The sequence below is a fragment of the Neofelis nebulosa genome, chromosome 16, assembly GCF_028018385.1.
Source record: "Neofelis nebulosa isolate mNeoNeb1 chromosome 16, mNeoNeb1.pri, whole genome shotgun sequence".
NCBI classification, from domain to species: domain Eukaryota; kingdom Metazoa; phylum Chordata; class Mammalia; order Carnivora; family Felidae; genus Neofelis; species Neofelis nebulosa.
The window spans coordinates 19,509,900-19,523,774 of NC_080797.1; the positions used below are offsets into that span (position 1 = coordinate 19,509,900).

General features: G+C 56.3%; 1 protein-coding gene across 6 annotated transcripts; it reads left to right on the top strand.

The window, feature by feature from the left end:
• The first annotated feature begins 1,795 nt into the window (after positions 1–1,795).
• On the top strand, positions 1,796–13,753 carry FDXR (ferredoxin reductase). 6 transcript variants are annotated; one of them, XM_058703503.1, is made up of 14 exons: positions 1,798–1,987; positions 2,495–2,502; positions 2,580–2,690; positions 2,782–2,853; positions 9,137–9,232; positions 9,442–9,564; positions 9,744–9,857; positions 10,212–10,313; positions 11,140–11,247; positions 11,497–11,581; positions 11,714–11,913; positions 11,996–12,167; positions 13,014–13,184; positions 13,322–13,584. In XM_058703503.1, exons 1-14 carry the CDS (start codon positions 1,909–1,911, stop codon positions 13,450–13,452), a joined length of 1,572 nt encoding a protein of 523 aa, XP_058559486.1. In that variant the 5' UTR covers positions 1,798–1,908; the 3' UTR covers positions 13,453–13,584. The 6 variants fall into 6 exon arrangements, with proteins under 6 accessions (XP_058559483.1, XP_058559486.1, XP_058559481.1 ...); XM_058703498.1 differs by lacking the exons at positions 2,495–2,502; positions 2,580–2,690 and having other exon boundaries at positions 1,798–2,053; positions 2,756–2,853; positions 13,014–13,197; positions 13,322–13,753; XM_058703499.1 differs by lacking the exons at positions 2,495–2,502; positions 2,580–2,690 and having other exon boundaries at positions 1,799–1,987; positions 2,756–2,853; positions 13,014–13,197; positions 13,322–13,753.
• The last annotated feature ends 122 nt before the right edge of the window (positions 13,754–13,875 follow it).

The window sequence follows — 13,875 nt, forward strand, 5'->3', positions numbered from 1 at the left end:
TCGACCACCAGACATACTGTTTCTGGGTGGGGAGTCCTGTAGGGCTTTCAGAGATGTCTGATCCTGACTCTCCTTCTCTTCCTCCCCACGAAAGGATAACACATGGTTTGATCACTAAGACAAACTCTTCAGGAGCCTTTGCACATGCCAGGCACTATATAGAGCTCTGGAGATATAAAAGTGAATGAGATTGAGCCCCAACCTCATGGAGCTTACCATCGAGTGCAGGAATTGACATACATTCTGTAAAGGGCCAGATAGTAAGCATTTTGGGCTTTGTGGACCATGTGGCCTCAGTCACAACTACTCAAAGCACTTCGTGCCATCAAAGTGTGAAAACAGCCACAGAGAATATGTAAAGACATGAGCATGACTGTGTTCCAATAAAACTTTTTTTGAACTTTATGTAATTTTCACATGCCACAAAATATTGTTTGCAATTCTTTAACCATTTAAGAATGTAAAAACCATCAGCTTGGGCTGGATTTGGCCTGCAAGCCATAGTTTGCCTCCTCCTGGTCTAGTGGGACAGGCACAAAATACAATTACTTTTTAAAAAGCAGAACAGTCATTCACTTCTCAATAGGAAGGAGGGGAAGTGACAAGGAGAGGCACATGTCCTATTTCTTGAACTGGATGGTGCTTATATGGTTACATCTCGTGGTTTCATCAAACAGTACACTTATGATTTATGCACTTTTCTGTTTGTTATACTTCAATAAAAAAGACAATTTAAAAAACAGTAAGGCAGTGTAATAAGTAATGATGAGCTAAACTAGAGTCCTGGGCGGGGTGGGGGTGGGGCGGGGGGGTGGGCAAGAAGGGACCTTAACCCAGCTTGGGAGAAGATGCATCAGGGAAGGCTTCTCCAACGAAGTGTCTGACAAAGAGGGACCTTGGGGAAAAAGGAAGCTGAAGCTGGCATTAGGTTTATTGGGTCAGATTTGACCAGGGATCCTGTCTTTTATATACATATTTTTGGTCACCGTGGATTTTTGGCATTAATTTTGATCTTTCAAAACGTTGCATGAAAATACTACTTATCTTGATTACTGGGCTTTTGGCACTCCCTTCAATTCTGCACCCAAGGCCAGTGCCTTAGCAGCCTCACCCTTACTTCCAGTGTTGTTGGGTAAGGGTGGGAGATCTGCCCTGTCCTTAGTACCAGGGGCAAGCCGCTTCTCCCGTTTCTTTACTTACGTAAAGGGGGGGGGGGGGTGAGACGGGATTGGATCTCCAAAGTTTAAAATGCTCCCTAGCCCGACCTGGACAGCATCTGGCCAGGGTCACGCCTGTAGAACGCCCAGAAAGCCCCGAAGGCTCCGGCAGAAGCCCTTTTTTTCCAGACTTCCGGACTCCGTGGTTATTACGCAATGGACAGGGAGGCGCCCTTGGAACTCGACTCGTGATTGGTGAGGAAGAAACCAGACGTAGGGAGGGAGGGTTCGCTTTGAAAAGGGAAGGGCCCGTGCGTCATCAGAGAGCGACGAGAGTTTCTGAGTGGGAGGGTCTAAGTAAAGTAAGCCCCTTCCTAATTGGCTCTCTCCTTCAGGCGGGATTGGAACAGAGATGAAGATTCGCTCTCCTCCAACCCTAGCCTCTAGACGATTGGAGGGAGGGTGAAGGTTGGGGAGAAATTTATTAAGTCACGACAGTTCGGACGTCCTGGGGGCGGGCCCTCAGCGATAGAGGGTGGATACGAGGGCGGACTTCTCCTTTGGGGCGGGATTCTTTCGGGCGGGGGGAGTGTGGCCTCCACGCTGCGCTCTTCCAAAGCGTGGGAGGCGGGACTTGGGGGCGGGGCTAGGGAGGGGCGGGGCCGAAGCCCGCGAGCAGCGAGGATCCCCCATCGCGGAGCGCGGGGCCATCTCCGGGGTCGGGTCCGCTGAATGGTTGGTCTTTCCAGCCATGGCTCCGCGTTGCTGGCACTGGTGGCACTGGTCGGCGTGGCGTCGGACACGGCCGCCTCTCCCCGGGAGCACCCCGAGTAGGAGCAGGGCACCTGTAGGGACGGATGGCTGCGCGGGGAGGCCTGCGAGCGCCAAGTGTGGGGGTCGGCGGAGCTGGGGCAGGGCTGGAGAGGGGTGAGAGGGGACCAGGTGCGAGACCCGAGAGGTCATCTCATGCGGATGAGATTGGCGTGGTGTACGGGGGCAGGCGGGGGCCTGTGCGGTGAGATGTTAGTCCACAGAAGTGAGAAGGGGAGACTATGAGGTGCACAGGTGTGAGAAGAGGTGAATGAGGGTTATATGAAGGTCTGTGGGCCGAGAGGGAAGTCCGAAGTAAAACAGGGGTCTATAGGAATGACAGGGTCTATATGGACAATATAGTATTCTGTGGAGAGAGAGTGGGTAGAAGAGGCACAGTTGGGCATGGCGGGGGGGGGGGGGGTCCACGCCAGCAAGACTGGGATATGGAGCCGGTTGGAAGGATGTGGTATTCTAGCTGGCTGGGTGGGGAACGTTGCAAGAAAAATGAAGTGTTGTGCAGGCAGCTTCAGGGGTGATGGGGGGTGTTGAGTAGGCATAATACATTCATGGGTGAAACGTAGGGCTCTGGATGAAGACACGGACTTTGAGGGTTCAGATGAAGTAAGAGATCCTGCAAACGCCAAGGTTTTGAGGAAAAAGAGGAGGAGAGTGCAATTGGGGGTGAAGCTTGGGAAGCTGCATCTTCTGACACTGTTGTTGGTTTGGGAAGTGGGGAGGGGGTGTTGATCTGACCTCCCACCCATTTCCCATTCCCTCCCACAAAGGCTTCCGGCAGCGGTTCTCCACCCAGGAACAGCCCCCCCAGATCTGTGTGGTGGGCAGTGGCCCAGCTGGTTTCTATACCGCCCAACACCTGCTAAAGGTAAGCCATGTCTTCCTGGTTCCCTCTCCCATGATTCACCTGCTGCTCCAATCCTGAGGGCAAGTACCACCCCTGTGGGTTTTAAAAGCACTCCTGGATCCCTGATGGGAAAGGGTCTCCCAGTCCATCTAGACTGGACACTTCCTATATGCTTTGTCACCTCCATCTGGGGCTCCCCAGTCTAGGTCCTCAACTATGGGAGAAGTGTGTTTGCCTCATAGGCAGCGGTCAGTGGCAGATGGTCTGAGATGCCTCTTTGGCCAAACCCGTCAGGGAGATTGTGTAGACCTACAGGATAACTGTATCCTGCCCCTCATCTTCCCTTCTTTCTTTCTCTCCTCTGTCCTTAACGTCCTATGTCTTGAGGCTATCCCCTCTTCTCAGAGTTTTCTGGCCTTATAGGTGCTTCGTCGTGCGCCAGCCCTCCCCATGCTATGTTGTTCTTTCAGGCTGCCCTCCACCCCCCCCCCCCCATTCCACCCACCCCAAGGCCAGAGTCTCAAGGCTTACAGTGTTGGCCTTGGTGGGCAGGGCCCCAAGGCTGCTGGTTACCCTTGAGGCTTGGGCAGATATTGGTGGGAGGGGGGAGGGATGGAGACCTAGGCTAAGACATGAGAAAGTGGCCTCACTTTGGAGGGACTTGGGGTGTCTATGGAGAGACAGGAGGAAGCATGAATATATTAATTATACACACATACATGCAGAAACTTAAAAAAGTAGGGTAACCAATCTTCCTAGTTTGCCTAGGACATGGAGTTTTCAATATTAAAACCTGGGGGATTGGGGCACCTGAGCAGCTCAGTTGGTTAAGCGTCCAACTTCGGCTCAGGTCATGATCTCATGGTTTGTGGGTTCGAGCCCCGCATCGGGCTCTGTGCTGACAGCTCAGAGCCTGGAGCCTGCTTCGGATTCTGTGTCTCCCTCTCTCTTTCTGCCCCTCCCCCACTCACACGCTATCTCTCTCTCAAAAATAAACATTAAAAAAATTTTTAAATGGGGGACAGTCTTGGGGGGGACTGGCGTGAGTTGGACACCCTGCTGAAAAGTGACCAAGCAACACAGGGGAAAGAGCTAGTTACTGTGATGTGAACAGCATGAGCTAAGTGAGGTGCAGTCAGTCAGAAAGTGTTTCCTGGAGAAGGTGCATTTCAGCTTCATTGAAGGAGGCCACGGGCTTTGGGGAGGACCTGCTGCGTGCGGAGGGGTCATGCATGGGCAAACTGCCATGTGGTAGAACAGCCCTCGACCCTGGGATGGAGACCGGGGATCCCACAGGGTCAGAGGAGATCCGGGAGGGTTTTGCGTAAGGGGCACTTGCTAGCTGAGCCTGAAATCTGGGGAGCAAAATTGGGCCTTCCAGGCGGGCTTCTCAGTGCCCCCAGTGTGAGCAGGGGCTCTGACCTGCACACTTGCACACGCTTTCCTTGTAAGAGGTGCCGGGGGATGGACACAGAGCCAGTTACAAGCCAGTCCTTGCCCACTGGGTGTTCCAAGCTACTGGGTGTGCTCCCCAGACAGGAACACAGTGCAACATGTCAGGGGCAGTGGCACTTAGCCAAGCCAGGTACCGTACAGCATCTCATCTCCCCATGACAACTTCTGAAGCAGGTGTCCTGACTCTCACTTCACAGGTCAGGACACTGAGGCTGTGACACTGCCCAGAGTCTCTCCGGACGGGGAAGGTGCTAGGCTCTCAATGCAGGCAGGCAGATGGCAAGGCTGCTCTTTTCTTTTTTTTTTTTTAATTAAAAACATGTATTTATTTTTATTTTTTATTTAAAAAAAATTTTTTTAACATCTATTTATTATTGAGAGACAGAGAGACACAGAGCATGAGCATGGGAGGGGCCGAGAGATGGAGAGGCACAGAATCTGAAGCAGGCTCCAGGCTCTGAGCCATCAGCACAGAGCCCGACGCGGGGCTTGAACTCACAAACCGCGAGATCATGACCTGAGCCAAAGTCTGACGCTTAACCGACTGAGCCACCCAGGTGCCCCAATTTTTTATTTTTTTTAAGTTCATTTTTATTTATTTTTGAGAGAGAGACAGAGAACAAGCGAGGGAGGGGCAGAGAGAGAGGGAGACAGAATCCCAAGCAGGCTCTGCACTGTCAGCATGGAGCCTGATGCGGGGCTTGAACTGACAAACTGTGAGATCATGACCTGAGTGGAATTCAAGAGTCAGATTTCCTGACTGGTAGGTGAGCCACCTGCGCCCCCACCCCCCACCCCCCAAATGTATTTTAATCGAAGTATAGTTGATACACAATGTTGCATTAGTTTCAGGCGTTCAACATAGTGATTCTCCCCCACCCAGTGTGTATGTGACACTGTTGTGTTTCCCCCTAGGGTAGCTACCATCTGTCACCGTGCCCGGCTTTCACAGCACCGTTGCCTGTGTTGCCCATGCTGTACGTTTCATCCCTGTGACTTATTCATTAGATAACTGGAAACTTATGCCTCCCACTCCCCTTCACCCATTTTACCCATCCCTCCACCCTCTCCTCTCTGGCAACCATGAGCTTATTCTGCGTATTTATGGGTCAGAGCTGCTCTTAGGTACCACGCTAGGCTGTTCACTCAATAGTCCTTTATTGGACACTGACACGTTCCAGGCACAGACTCAACGGTAGGAACATAGGTGTGAGCAGGACAGACATGAGCCCTACGCTCAAGGACATACCAGTCTAATGTAGGGGGGTTGTGGAGTGGAGAGGAAGAGAGTTTACAGTTTCTAAGCCTCTGATAGTGTAAGAAACTGGGGGGTGGAGGGCGTGGTGTACAGAGAGCTGCACCCAACTCAGCCTGGAGGAGGAGGTGTCCAAAGTGCTGTCTGAAGGACAGAAGGAGCTGCCAGGTGGGCGAGGGGTAGGTGGCAGGCAAGAGAGGCCCAGGCACTGAGAGCCCCATGGGCAAGGCCCGGAGGGAGGAGAGAGTGTCCCTTTGGGGACAGGTGAGTTTGGGAAGACAGGCTTGTGTGTTAAGCGTGGAGAGCTGATGAGCCCAGAGCCAGGGCGCCTCGGAAGGCTCCGGCTGGGCCTGTAGGCAGGCAGTTTTTATGGTGCTGTCCACTCACCTCCCCCTCCTTCCATCAGTCCCACGGGATAGGTATTTCCATGCACGTTTCTGGGCCTACCTCACACTGATCAAACTGGGGCTGGGGCCTAGGAATCAACAATGTAATTAAAAAAAACTTTTTTACGTTTATCTATTTTTGAGAGAGAGAGAGAGAGAGAGAGAGAGAGAGAGAGAGAGAGAGACAGCAAAAGTGGGGGAAGTTGCAGAGAAAGAGAGGGAGACACAGAATTTGAAGCAGGCTCCAGGCTCTGAGCTGTCAGCACAGAGCCTGATGTGGGGCTTGAACCCATGAGCTGTGAGACCACATCCTGAGCAGAAGTCAGTTGCTTAACCAACTGAGCCACCCAGGTGCCCCAGGAATCAACAATTTTAAACAGAACCCCCCCCCCCCCCCCCCGCCGCCCCGACCAGGGGATTCAGAAGCCCACTGCTCTAAGTAGGTTGACTTCACTGAAAAGTTTTAGGCAAGCAGCCCATTTTGGACAGGAAAGTCTCTCTGCCTGTAGGGTAGACAGCGGAGCGGGGAGGCAGGACTAGGTGGCCAGGAGAGCAATGGAGAGCTGCGGACGTTGTAGCGGGGCACAGGAGGGGAGGATGACTGACCGACTGGGCAGGGTTGAGGGGAGCCGGGGAGGAGCCCAGGTTCTAGCTTGGGCTCTGGGTGGATGGGATGGGAGGGAACAGAGGAGCAGAAGGGGAGAGTTTAGGCGGAATGGGGAGTTGACTTACATCTGGATGGGTTTGAGGTGTCTGCAGTGTCATCCAGGGGTTCAGGTTTGGAGGGGACAGTCCGGGCAGGGGAGAGAGTGGAACAGCAGCAGGTCCATGGGAATCTGAGGTCACAGGAGGGAGTGGCTGCAGCTTCCCCAGGGAATGTGTGTCTGGGAGAGGGGAGGGGTCCCACATTGGAAGAACCTCAGAGAATGTTTTCATTGGGAGTTGGGTGGGGGCAGGGGCAGAAGAGAAGAAGCCTGAGAAAGAACAGCCAGAGGGGGAGGGGGGAGCTGAGTTAGAGAAGAGAGAGTTCTCTGAAGACAAGGTCGGCCATGAGAGATCTCAGTAAACACACCAGCAGGTCTAGCACTGGGGAGCTGGCCTTGGACTTGCATGGGGTGGTGTGACCAGGAGGGAAGGCTCCATAGCAGGAAAGAAGGATGAAAGATGAAAAGCCAAGTTGCGTATGATACGGACTGCCAGGCTGAGCAGTTTGCACTCTGTCCCTTGGCGGTGGGCAGGCAGGGCAGGTTTGTGGGCAAGGTGATTGCGTGCAGCGGTAATGGTAAAAGGCAGCTTTTTTTTCTTAATGTTTATTCATTTATTTTTGAGAGAGAGAGGGAGAGCACAAGTGGAGGAGGGGCAGAGAGAGAGAAGGAGACACAGAATCAAAGCAGCCTCCAGGTTCTTGAACTGTCAGCACAGAGCCCGACGCGGGGCTTGAACCCACAGAACTGTGAGATCCTGACCTGAGCCGAAGTCGGACATTTAACCGGCTGAGCCACCCAGGTGCTCCTCAAAGGGTGCCTTTTTGATTGAACGCTCACAGTGGGTCAACTGCGGGGCTAAGGGCTTCAGGCCTCGCTCATTTGATCACAAGCATCACCCAGAAGAGCTGTTCTGTTGTAGGAGAAGTTAAGAAACTTCGCTGTGGGACAGAGCCGGACAGCGGAGGGGCTGGGGTTGGTCCCTGCGGAGTGGAGACAGCATCAGTGGGGCGTGAGGGAGGTGGTTCGGGCACAGCCGGTGGCTGGCCTGGATGGGGACAGTAGGAGGCACGTGTAGCCACGCACTGAAGACAAAGTCCTCAGACACTTAGACCGAGCGGACGTGCAGGGCTGACCTCTGCCAGCGAAACAGCAGCAGCAAACGGCACGTGGTCTCTATTTCATGTTCGCCGGGTAGAAACACGCAAGAATGTTAAAGCGTGGGAGGAAGACACGAGGAGCCTCCAGACATAGACCAGACACACATCTGGTGTTTACGTGAAAGCATGCAGGGAAGCCGTGCGGTTTCAAGGACTGTTAAGCAATTACAGTGGGTCTGTTCCCTAACTGGCTCCTGGGCGATCACGGGGCTCTGTTCTCATAGTGCTATCGCACTCGACAGCCTTGAGACCCGAACATCGCTGACGTTTCAGCAGTTACACCATTCACTTTCCCGGGGCCTTACAGTTCTCCAGAAATAACTCCCCAGGCACGTTCGGACAGGTGGGTGGTGGGAGCCTGGACTTGGGCGCAGGCAGTGGAGTGGAGGGCAAGAGGGGATTTGGACAAAGGTGAGGAGGTGAGTGTGAGCCTTTGTAGGGGTGAGGGCGACTGGCGGGCAGGAGCTTATTTGGCTTGAGTCCCATTGAATCGGGAGCATCACAGCAAGAGCCTCCGATAGGGGTGCCCTAAGGCAGGGCAGTGTCATCCATGGGAGCCCCAACCTCTTGACTCCAAACCCGCTGTGGCCCAGCATCTCTCATGGTCCTGACCTTCTGGATGCTTCCCAACACCCCCGAGAGGGGGCTGTTATCTGTCCCGGTTTGCAGAGGAAGAATCTGACACCCAGGCAGATCTCGGGACTGGCCAGGGCCGTGTGACTGGTCGGTGGCAGAGCCAGACCCAACTTGTCTGCCCAACCGCAACCCTTTGCTTTCCCCGTGGCCCCTGTAGGTGCTCCAGAGGGCAGGCCACGTGGGACCACTGTATAAGTGAGCTCGTTTTTTCTAAGACCGAGAGTGAGCTGCTTCGATCTCCTTCTCCCTTCCATGTCCCTCCCTCCCATGTCTCGTGGACCCCTTTTCCAACAGAATGATTGTGGAGGCTAGAGCTAAGGCGGCTCTCAAGTTCAAAGCGTAGTTCTCAGCTCATCAGACTGGCTGAGCATTTCTAGAAGTATGGGAGGGTTCAAAGGCAGGGCTGCGTGTCATGCCTGAGCCAAGTGGGTGAAGAAGCTCCCCGGCCGCAACTCCAGTGGCGGGAGAGCTGCCTTCTTCCTCCCCTCGCAATGGGCTGGCAGTCCCGAGGGCTGACCTCGGCTGCCCGTGCCACCATGCTGCCCCAGTCCTCTTGTCTGGGTCTCCAGGCTGCTGGGGAGTTGGGGGCCCCTCTTCCTCCTTGTGTCCGTCCCCCGCTGAGCTGGGCTCTCCTGCCCCAACGGGGATGGGAGGAGCCCTAGGGCCCAGCCTCTCCCTCAGCCCCACCGACTGTCGCCCTCTCCCCAGCACCACCCCCAGGCCCACGTGGACATCTACGAGAAGCAGCTTGTGCCCTTCGGCCTGGTGCGCTTTGGCGTGGCGCCCGACCACCCCGAGGTGAAGGTGGGTCTCTCTGGGCCCGAGGAGGGAGTTTGGAGACGGGATACGCTGAGGAGGGAAAGGGGGCTCCCTGGCTGCATGGAATGACCCCGGGTGCTCTGTGTGGATGTCACTCGGGTTCCCGCCTGGGGACATTGTGAGGCGAGGGTGGCTCAGGCATGGTTCCTGAAGTGCCCGGCCCCTAACCCGTTCCCCTCTGGGGCCTGTTGCAGAATGTCATCAACACCTTTACCCAGACGGCTCGCTCGGCCCGATGTGCCTTCCGTGGCAATGTGGTGGTGGGCAGGGACGTGGCTGTGCCGGAGCTCCGGGCAGCCTACCACGCTGTGGTGCTGGTGAGTGCCCACGGGTGGGGGGCAGGGTGGGCAGGGGATTGGGGCAGGGCGGCCACTGGCCGAGGGATGGAAGGTGGTAGGGGTGAGGCCCAAGCCACTGGGCAGGGGAGCTGGAAGGAGGCCTACCAGGGTCTGCCTGGCCCCTTAGCTGGTGCCAAGCACTCTGGGTCTTTCCTCAGAGCTATGGGGCAGAGGACCATCGGGCCCTGGAAATTCCTGGTGAGGAGCTGCCTGGGGTGTTCTCTGCCCGGGCCTTTGTGGGCTGGTACAACGGGCTTCCTGAGAACCGGGAGGTGAGTTTGGGGAGCACTCCTGCTACTTCTTCCTCCTCACCCCTCAGCCAGGGCCAGGGGCGGCTCTTGGATGCCGCAGCTGGGGGGCGAGGGAGCTGCTGTCCAAAACTGGGAGGTCCCCAGTGAGATGAGATGTGAAGCATCAGGCTGCCTGAGGGGGGAGGTCAGCCAGGGAAGGCCTCTGGGAGAAGGCGGGGCTGGGTAGGAGAGGAGGGGCTTCCGCTGAGGCTCAGGTGGGGTGGGCTTTCTGAGTGTGGGGAAGCCTGGGGGCTCGACTGGGGATTGGGCATGAGCTGAGATGAGACTGACTGGGGCCAAGGCTAGGGGAGCCCTACCCGGACCTCTCCCTACTAGCTGGCACCAGACCTGAGTTGTGACACAGCTGTGATTCTGGGGCAAGGGAATGTGGCTCTGGATGTGGCCCGGATCCTGCTGACCCCACCTGAGCACCTGGAGGTGAGTGAGTAGGTCAGGGCTGGAGGCGGGGTGGGGGGGGATGGTGGGGAGGCTGGGGGCACACTGAGGAGAGGGTGCCACTGCCTGCAGGGTTCAGGCCTCATCCTCCAAACTGAGCTCAGTGCCTCTGTTTCCCTATGGTGCCAGGCAGAAGCCTTCCGAAAGGCAGCCCGTGAGCTTTGCCTCATACCGTTTCCGCTTCGCTTTCTGCACTCTAGCTACGTGGGCCTTAAAAAAACAAACAAACAAACAAACAAACAAACAAACAAACAAACACCTATTCAGTGTGTACATCACTCCCCCTGCCAGTTAACCTGTGTTCATCTTTTAGTTCTTGGCTCAGCTGTCCCTTCCTCCAGGAAGCCCTCCAGTACTGCCTTAGTAGGTCTATTTCCCTATAATACCCTCTCATAGACTTGTCTACTTCTGTTTCAAGGCACATTGTCACCATGACAATTTTATACTTATTAATGAATATTTGATAAGTGTCACTCTCTCTTACCAGATCAGAAGCTCTGTGAGGGCCAGCACCGTGTCTCTTTTGCTTACCACTGACACCCCACCCCCATGCCCCTTGCCTAGTGCCTGGCCCAAGCAAAACACTGAGTGGACACTTGTTGAAGGAAAGAGCAGGAAGGAGCCTGGCTGGCTACTAGTTGGAGCCGTGTACAGAATTGGAGGCAGTGCTCCATCTGGCCACCAGGTGGGGCAGTGGTGCCGTTTCAGGCTGCAGAGCTTCTCCCCACTGAGGGTAGGGAAACAGCCAAATGAAAAGGCCCCTTGCCTGGTCAGTGCCCGATGACTTTAAGCCCTCCTTTTGTGCCAGAAAACGGACATCACAGAGGCTGCCCTGGGGGTACTGAGGCAGAGTCGGGTGAAGACGGTGTGGATAGTGGGCCGACGCGGACCCCTGCAAGTGGCCTTCACCATTAAGGTGCCGGGGCCAGAGGGAGAGGGGTCAGGGTCCCAAATAGATGGTCTGCCCTTGGGAGGTGCGGCAGGACTGAGCCCCCGAGAATGGCTCCTGCCTACGGTGGAAGAGGGGGAGCCCGGCAGGGCCCTGGGGCCTAGTGCCTTCTGTGGTGGCGGGTGGGGTGTCTCCCCTGTGGTCTGGTCTGTGGGGTGGGCTCCAGAGTGGACAGTGCTCTGGGCCTGAACTCCTCCCCTACCTCCCATCCCCAAGGAGCTTCGGGAGATGATTCAGTTACCAGGAACCCGGCCCATTTTGGATCCTGCGGATTTCTTGGGCCTTCAGGACAGAATCAAGGGTGAGGGGCCCTGACCTGGCCCCCCAGCTCTCTAGGAAGGGGATGGTCTAGGTCAGACAGGGCTCGGGGGAGAGCACTGGGGGCGAGGGCTGTAACCCAGGGCCAGGCCTGAGATGTTCTCATTGCTGACAGACGTCCCCCGCCCGAGGAAGAGGCTCACAGAACTGCTGCTTCGAACAGCCACGGAGAAGCCAGGGACAGAGGACGCTGCCCGCCAGGCACCGGCCTCCCGCGCCTGGGGCCTCCGCTTTTTCCGAAGCCCCCAGCAAGTGCTGCCATCACCAGACGGGCGACGGGCAGCAGGCATTCGCCTGGCAGTCACCAGACTGGAGGCAAGTCTCATGTTACTCAAAGATACCCGCCTTCTCAAGTCTCCCCACCCCAGCCCGGTGTTGCCCACATTCTCCTCAACAGGGTGTCGGTGAGGCTGCCCGGGCAGTGCCCACTGGAGACACGGAAGACCTCCCTTGTGGGCTGGTACTGAGCAGCGTTGGGTATAAGAGCCGTCCCATCGATCCCAGTGTGCCCTTTGACCCCAAACTTGGGGTCATCCCCAATATGGAAGGCCGGGTTGTAGATGTGCCAGGTGAGAGGATGCTGAAATCTGGGCATGAAACCATGGTGGGGGATGGAGAGGCTGGCATCACCTGGGGCCGTTCATTCATTCATTCGGCCAGTGACATGCACTAAGAAACTGCTCTGAGCCAGGATGCTGTTCCGGGATGCTGTCCTGGGACCTAGCCACCCTCCTCCTGGCTCTAGCTAGGAGGGAGGTTCTCAGTCTAGCCGACATGCCCACATATGCCTGGTGATCTAGTTGGTCACTTGACTGAGGCGTGCTTTGGGCTAGGCCCCTGTGCTCGGTGCTGGGACTAGAGAGGAAACCACAGCCCCTATCCTAAAGGAGCCTCCAGTCTGATTAAATACCCATTCATTCATTCTGCTAGTATTTTTTTTTAATTTTTTTTACATTTATTTATTTTTGATGGAGAGAGAGCATAAGCGGGGGAGGGGCAGAGAGAGAGGGAGACACAGAATCTGAAGCAGGGTCCAGGCTCCGAGCTGTCAGCACAGAGCCCAACGTGGGGCTTGAACCCACGAACTGCGAGATCATGACCTGAGCTGAAGTCAGACGCTCAACCGACTGAGCCACCCAGGCGCCCATTCTGCTAGCATTTAGAAGGGCCTGCTAAGACTGGAGGCGGGCCAAGACCCATCTCCTACCCTCAGGGAGCTCCTGGTCGACATGGAGACTGAGATGGAAACTGAGATGGAGACTGTGATAGGAACAGGTTGAGAAGAGTCCAGGACCGCGGGCCAGCGTGGGTGTGCTTGGGGGAAGTGCACACACAGGTGTGTGCCCTGGAGGCTTAGACTTGCCAGAAGTATCCAGCTACCTGTCCTTTCCTGACCCTTTGTTATCCCCTGCCAGGCCTCTACTGCAGCGGCTGGGTGAAGCGGGGGCCCACAGGCGTCATCGCCACCACCATGACTGACAGCTTCCTCACCGGCCAGATGCTGTTGCAGGACCTGAAGGCTGGGCTGCTGCCACCGGGTCCCAGGCCTGGCTATGCAGCCATCGAGGCCCTGCTCAGCAGCCGAGGTCTGGGCCCCATGTGAGCTCTTGGGAGGTGTGGTGGGCAGCCCTGGGCCTTTCCGCTGCTTGGGAAGGGTGCTCTGGGCTGGAGGTGGGGCTGGAGGAGGAGGTGGAGGCAGTGACTTCTCTTCCCTGTGCCTCAGGGGTCCAGCCTGTCTCTTTCTCGGACTGGGAGAAGCTGGATGCCGAGGAAGTGTCCCGGGGCAAGGGTGCTGGGAAGCCCCGGGAGAAGCTGCTGGATCCTCAGGAGATGCTGGGACTGCTGGGGCGCTGAGCCTAGATCCCAGCCTGGCAGGGACGGAAGGCATGCTGTGCAGGGGAGAGGGGCCTGGGTCAGCCAGCAGGACTCTGAGCCACAGCTGTGTCGCCTGCCCGCCCTGGCACAGGGCCTTGGCCGCCTCTCTTCCAGGGCCCTCTGCGTGCTTTCCCCTGGCGAAAGGTCACCCTCGCCAGAGATAACTTTAGGGGTGGGTGGAAGTGCAGGCTGACTTTCCTCCCTCCCACCTCTTTTCCGCCAGACTGTGGAGGGTCACCAGGTCAGGAATATACTGGAAATAAAACAGCTATGACAGAGGGCCGGTGGTTGGTGTGCAACTTCTTTTGGGGCCCGGGGTCACCTTCCAGCCACCGCTCCCCGCCTGTCACCAGGTGGCGCTGCAGAGCCAGCTCCCTGCTCTGGGGACTCTTGGGGTCCGGA

Coding starts and splice junctions, on each gene's coding strand:
- FDXR (XM_058703498.1), top strand. CDS start 1,909: ATGGCTCCGCGTTGCTGGCACTGGTGGCACTGGTCGGCGTGGCGTCGG. Junction 9,858..10,211: donor GGCTTCCTGAGAACCGGGAG/GTGAGTTTGGGG, acceptor TCTCCCTACTAG/CTGGCACCAGACCTGAGTTG. Junction 11,914..11,995: donor TGGCAGTCACCAGACTGGAG/GCAAGTCTCATG, acceptor TCTCCTCAACAG/GGTGTCGGTGAGGCTGCCCG.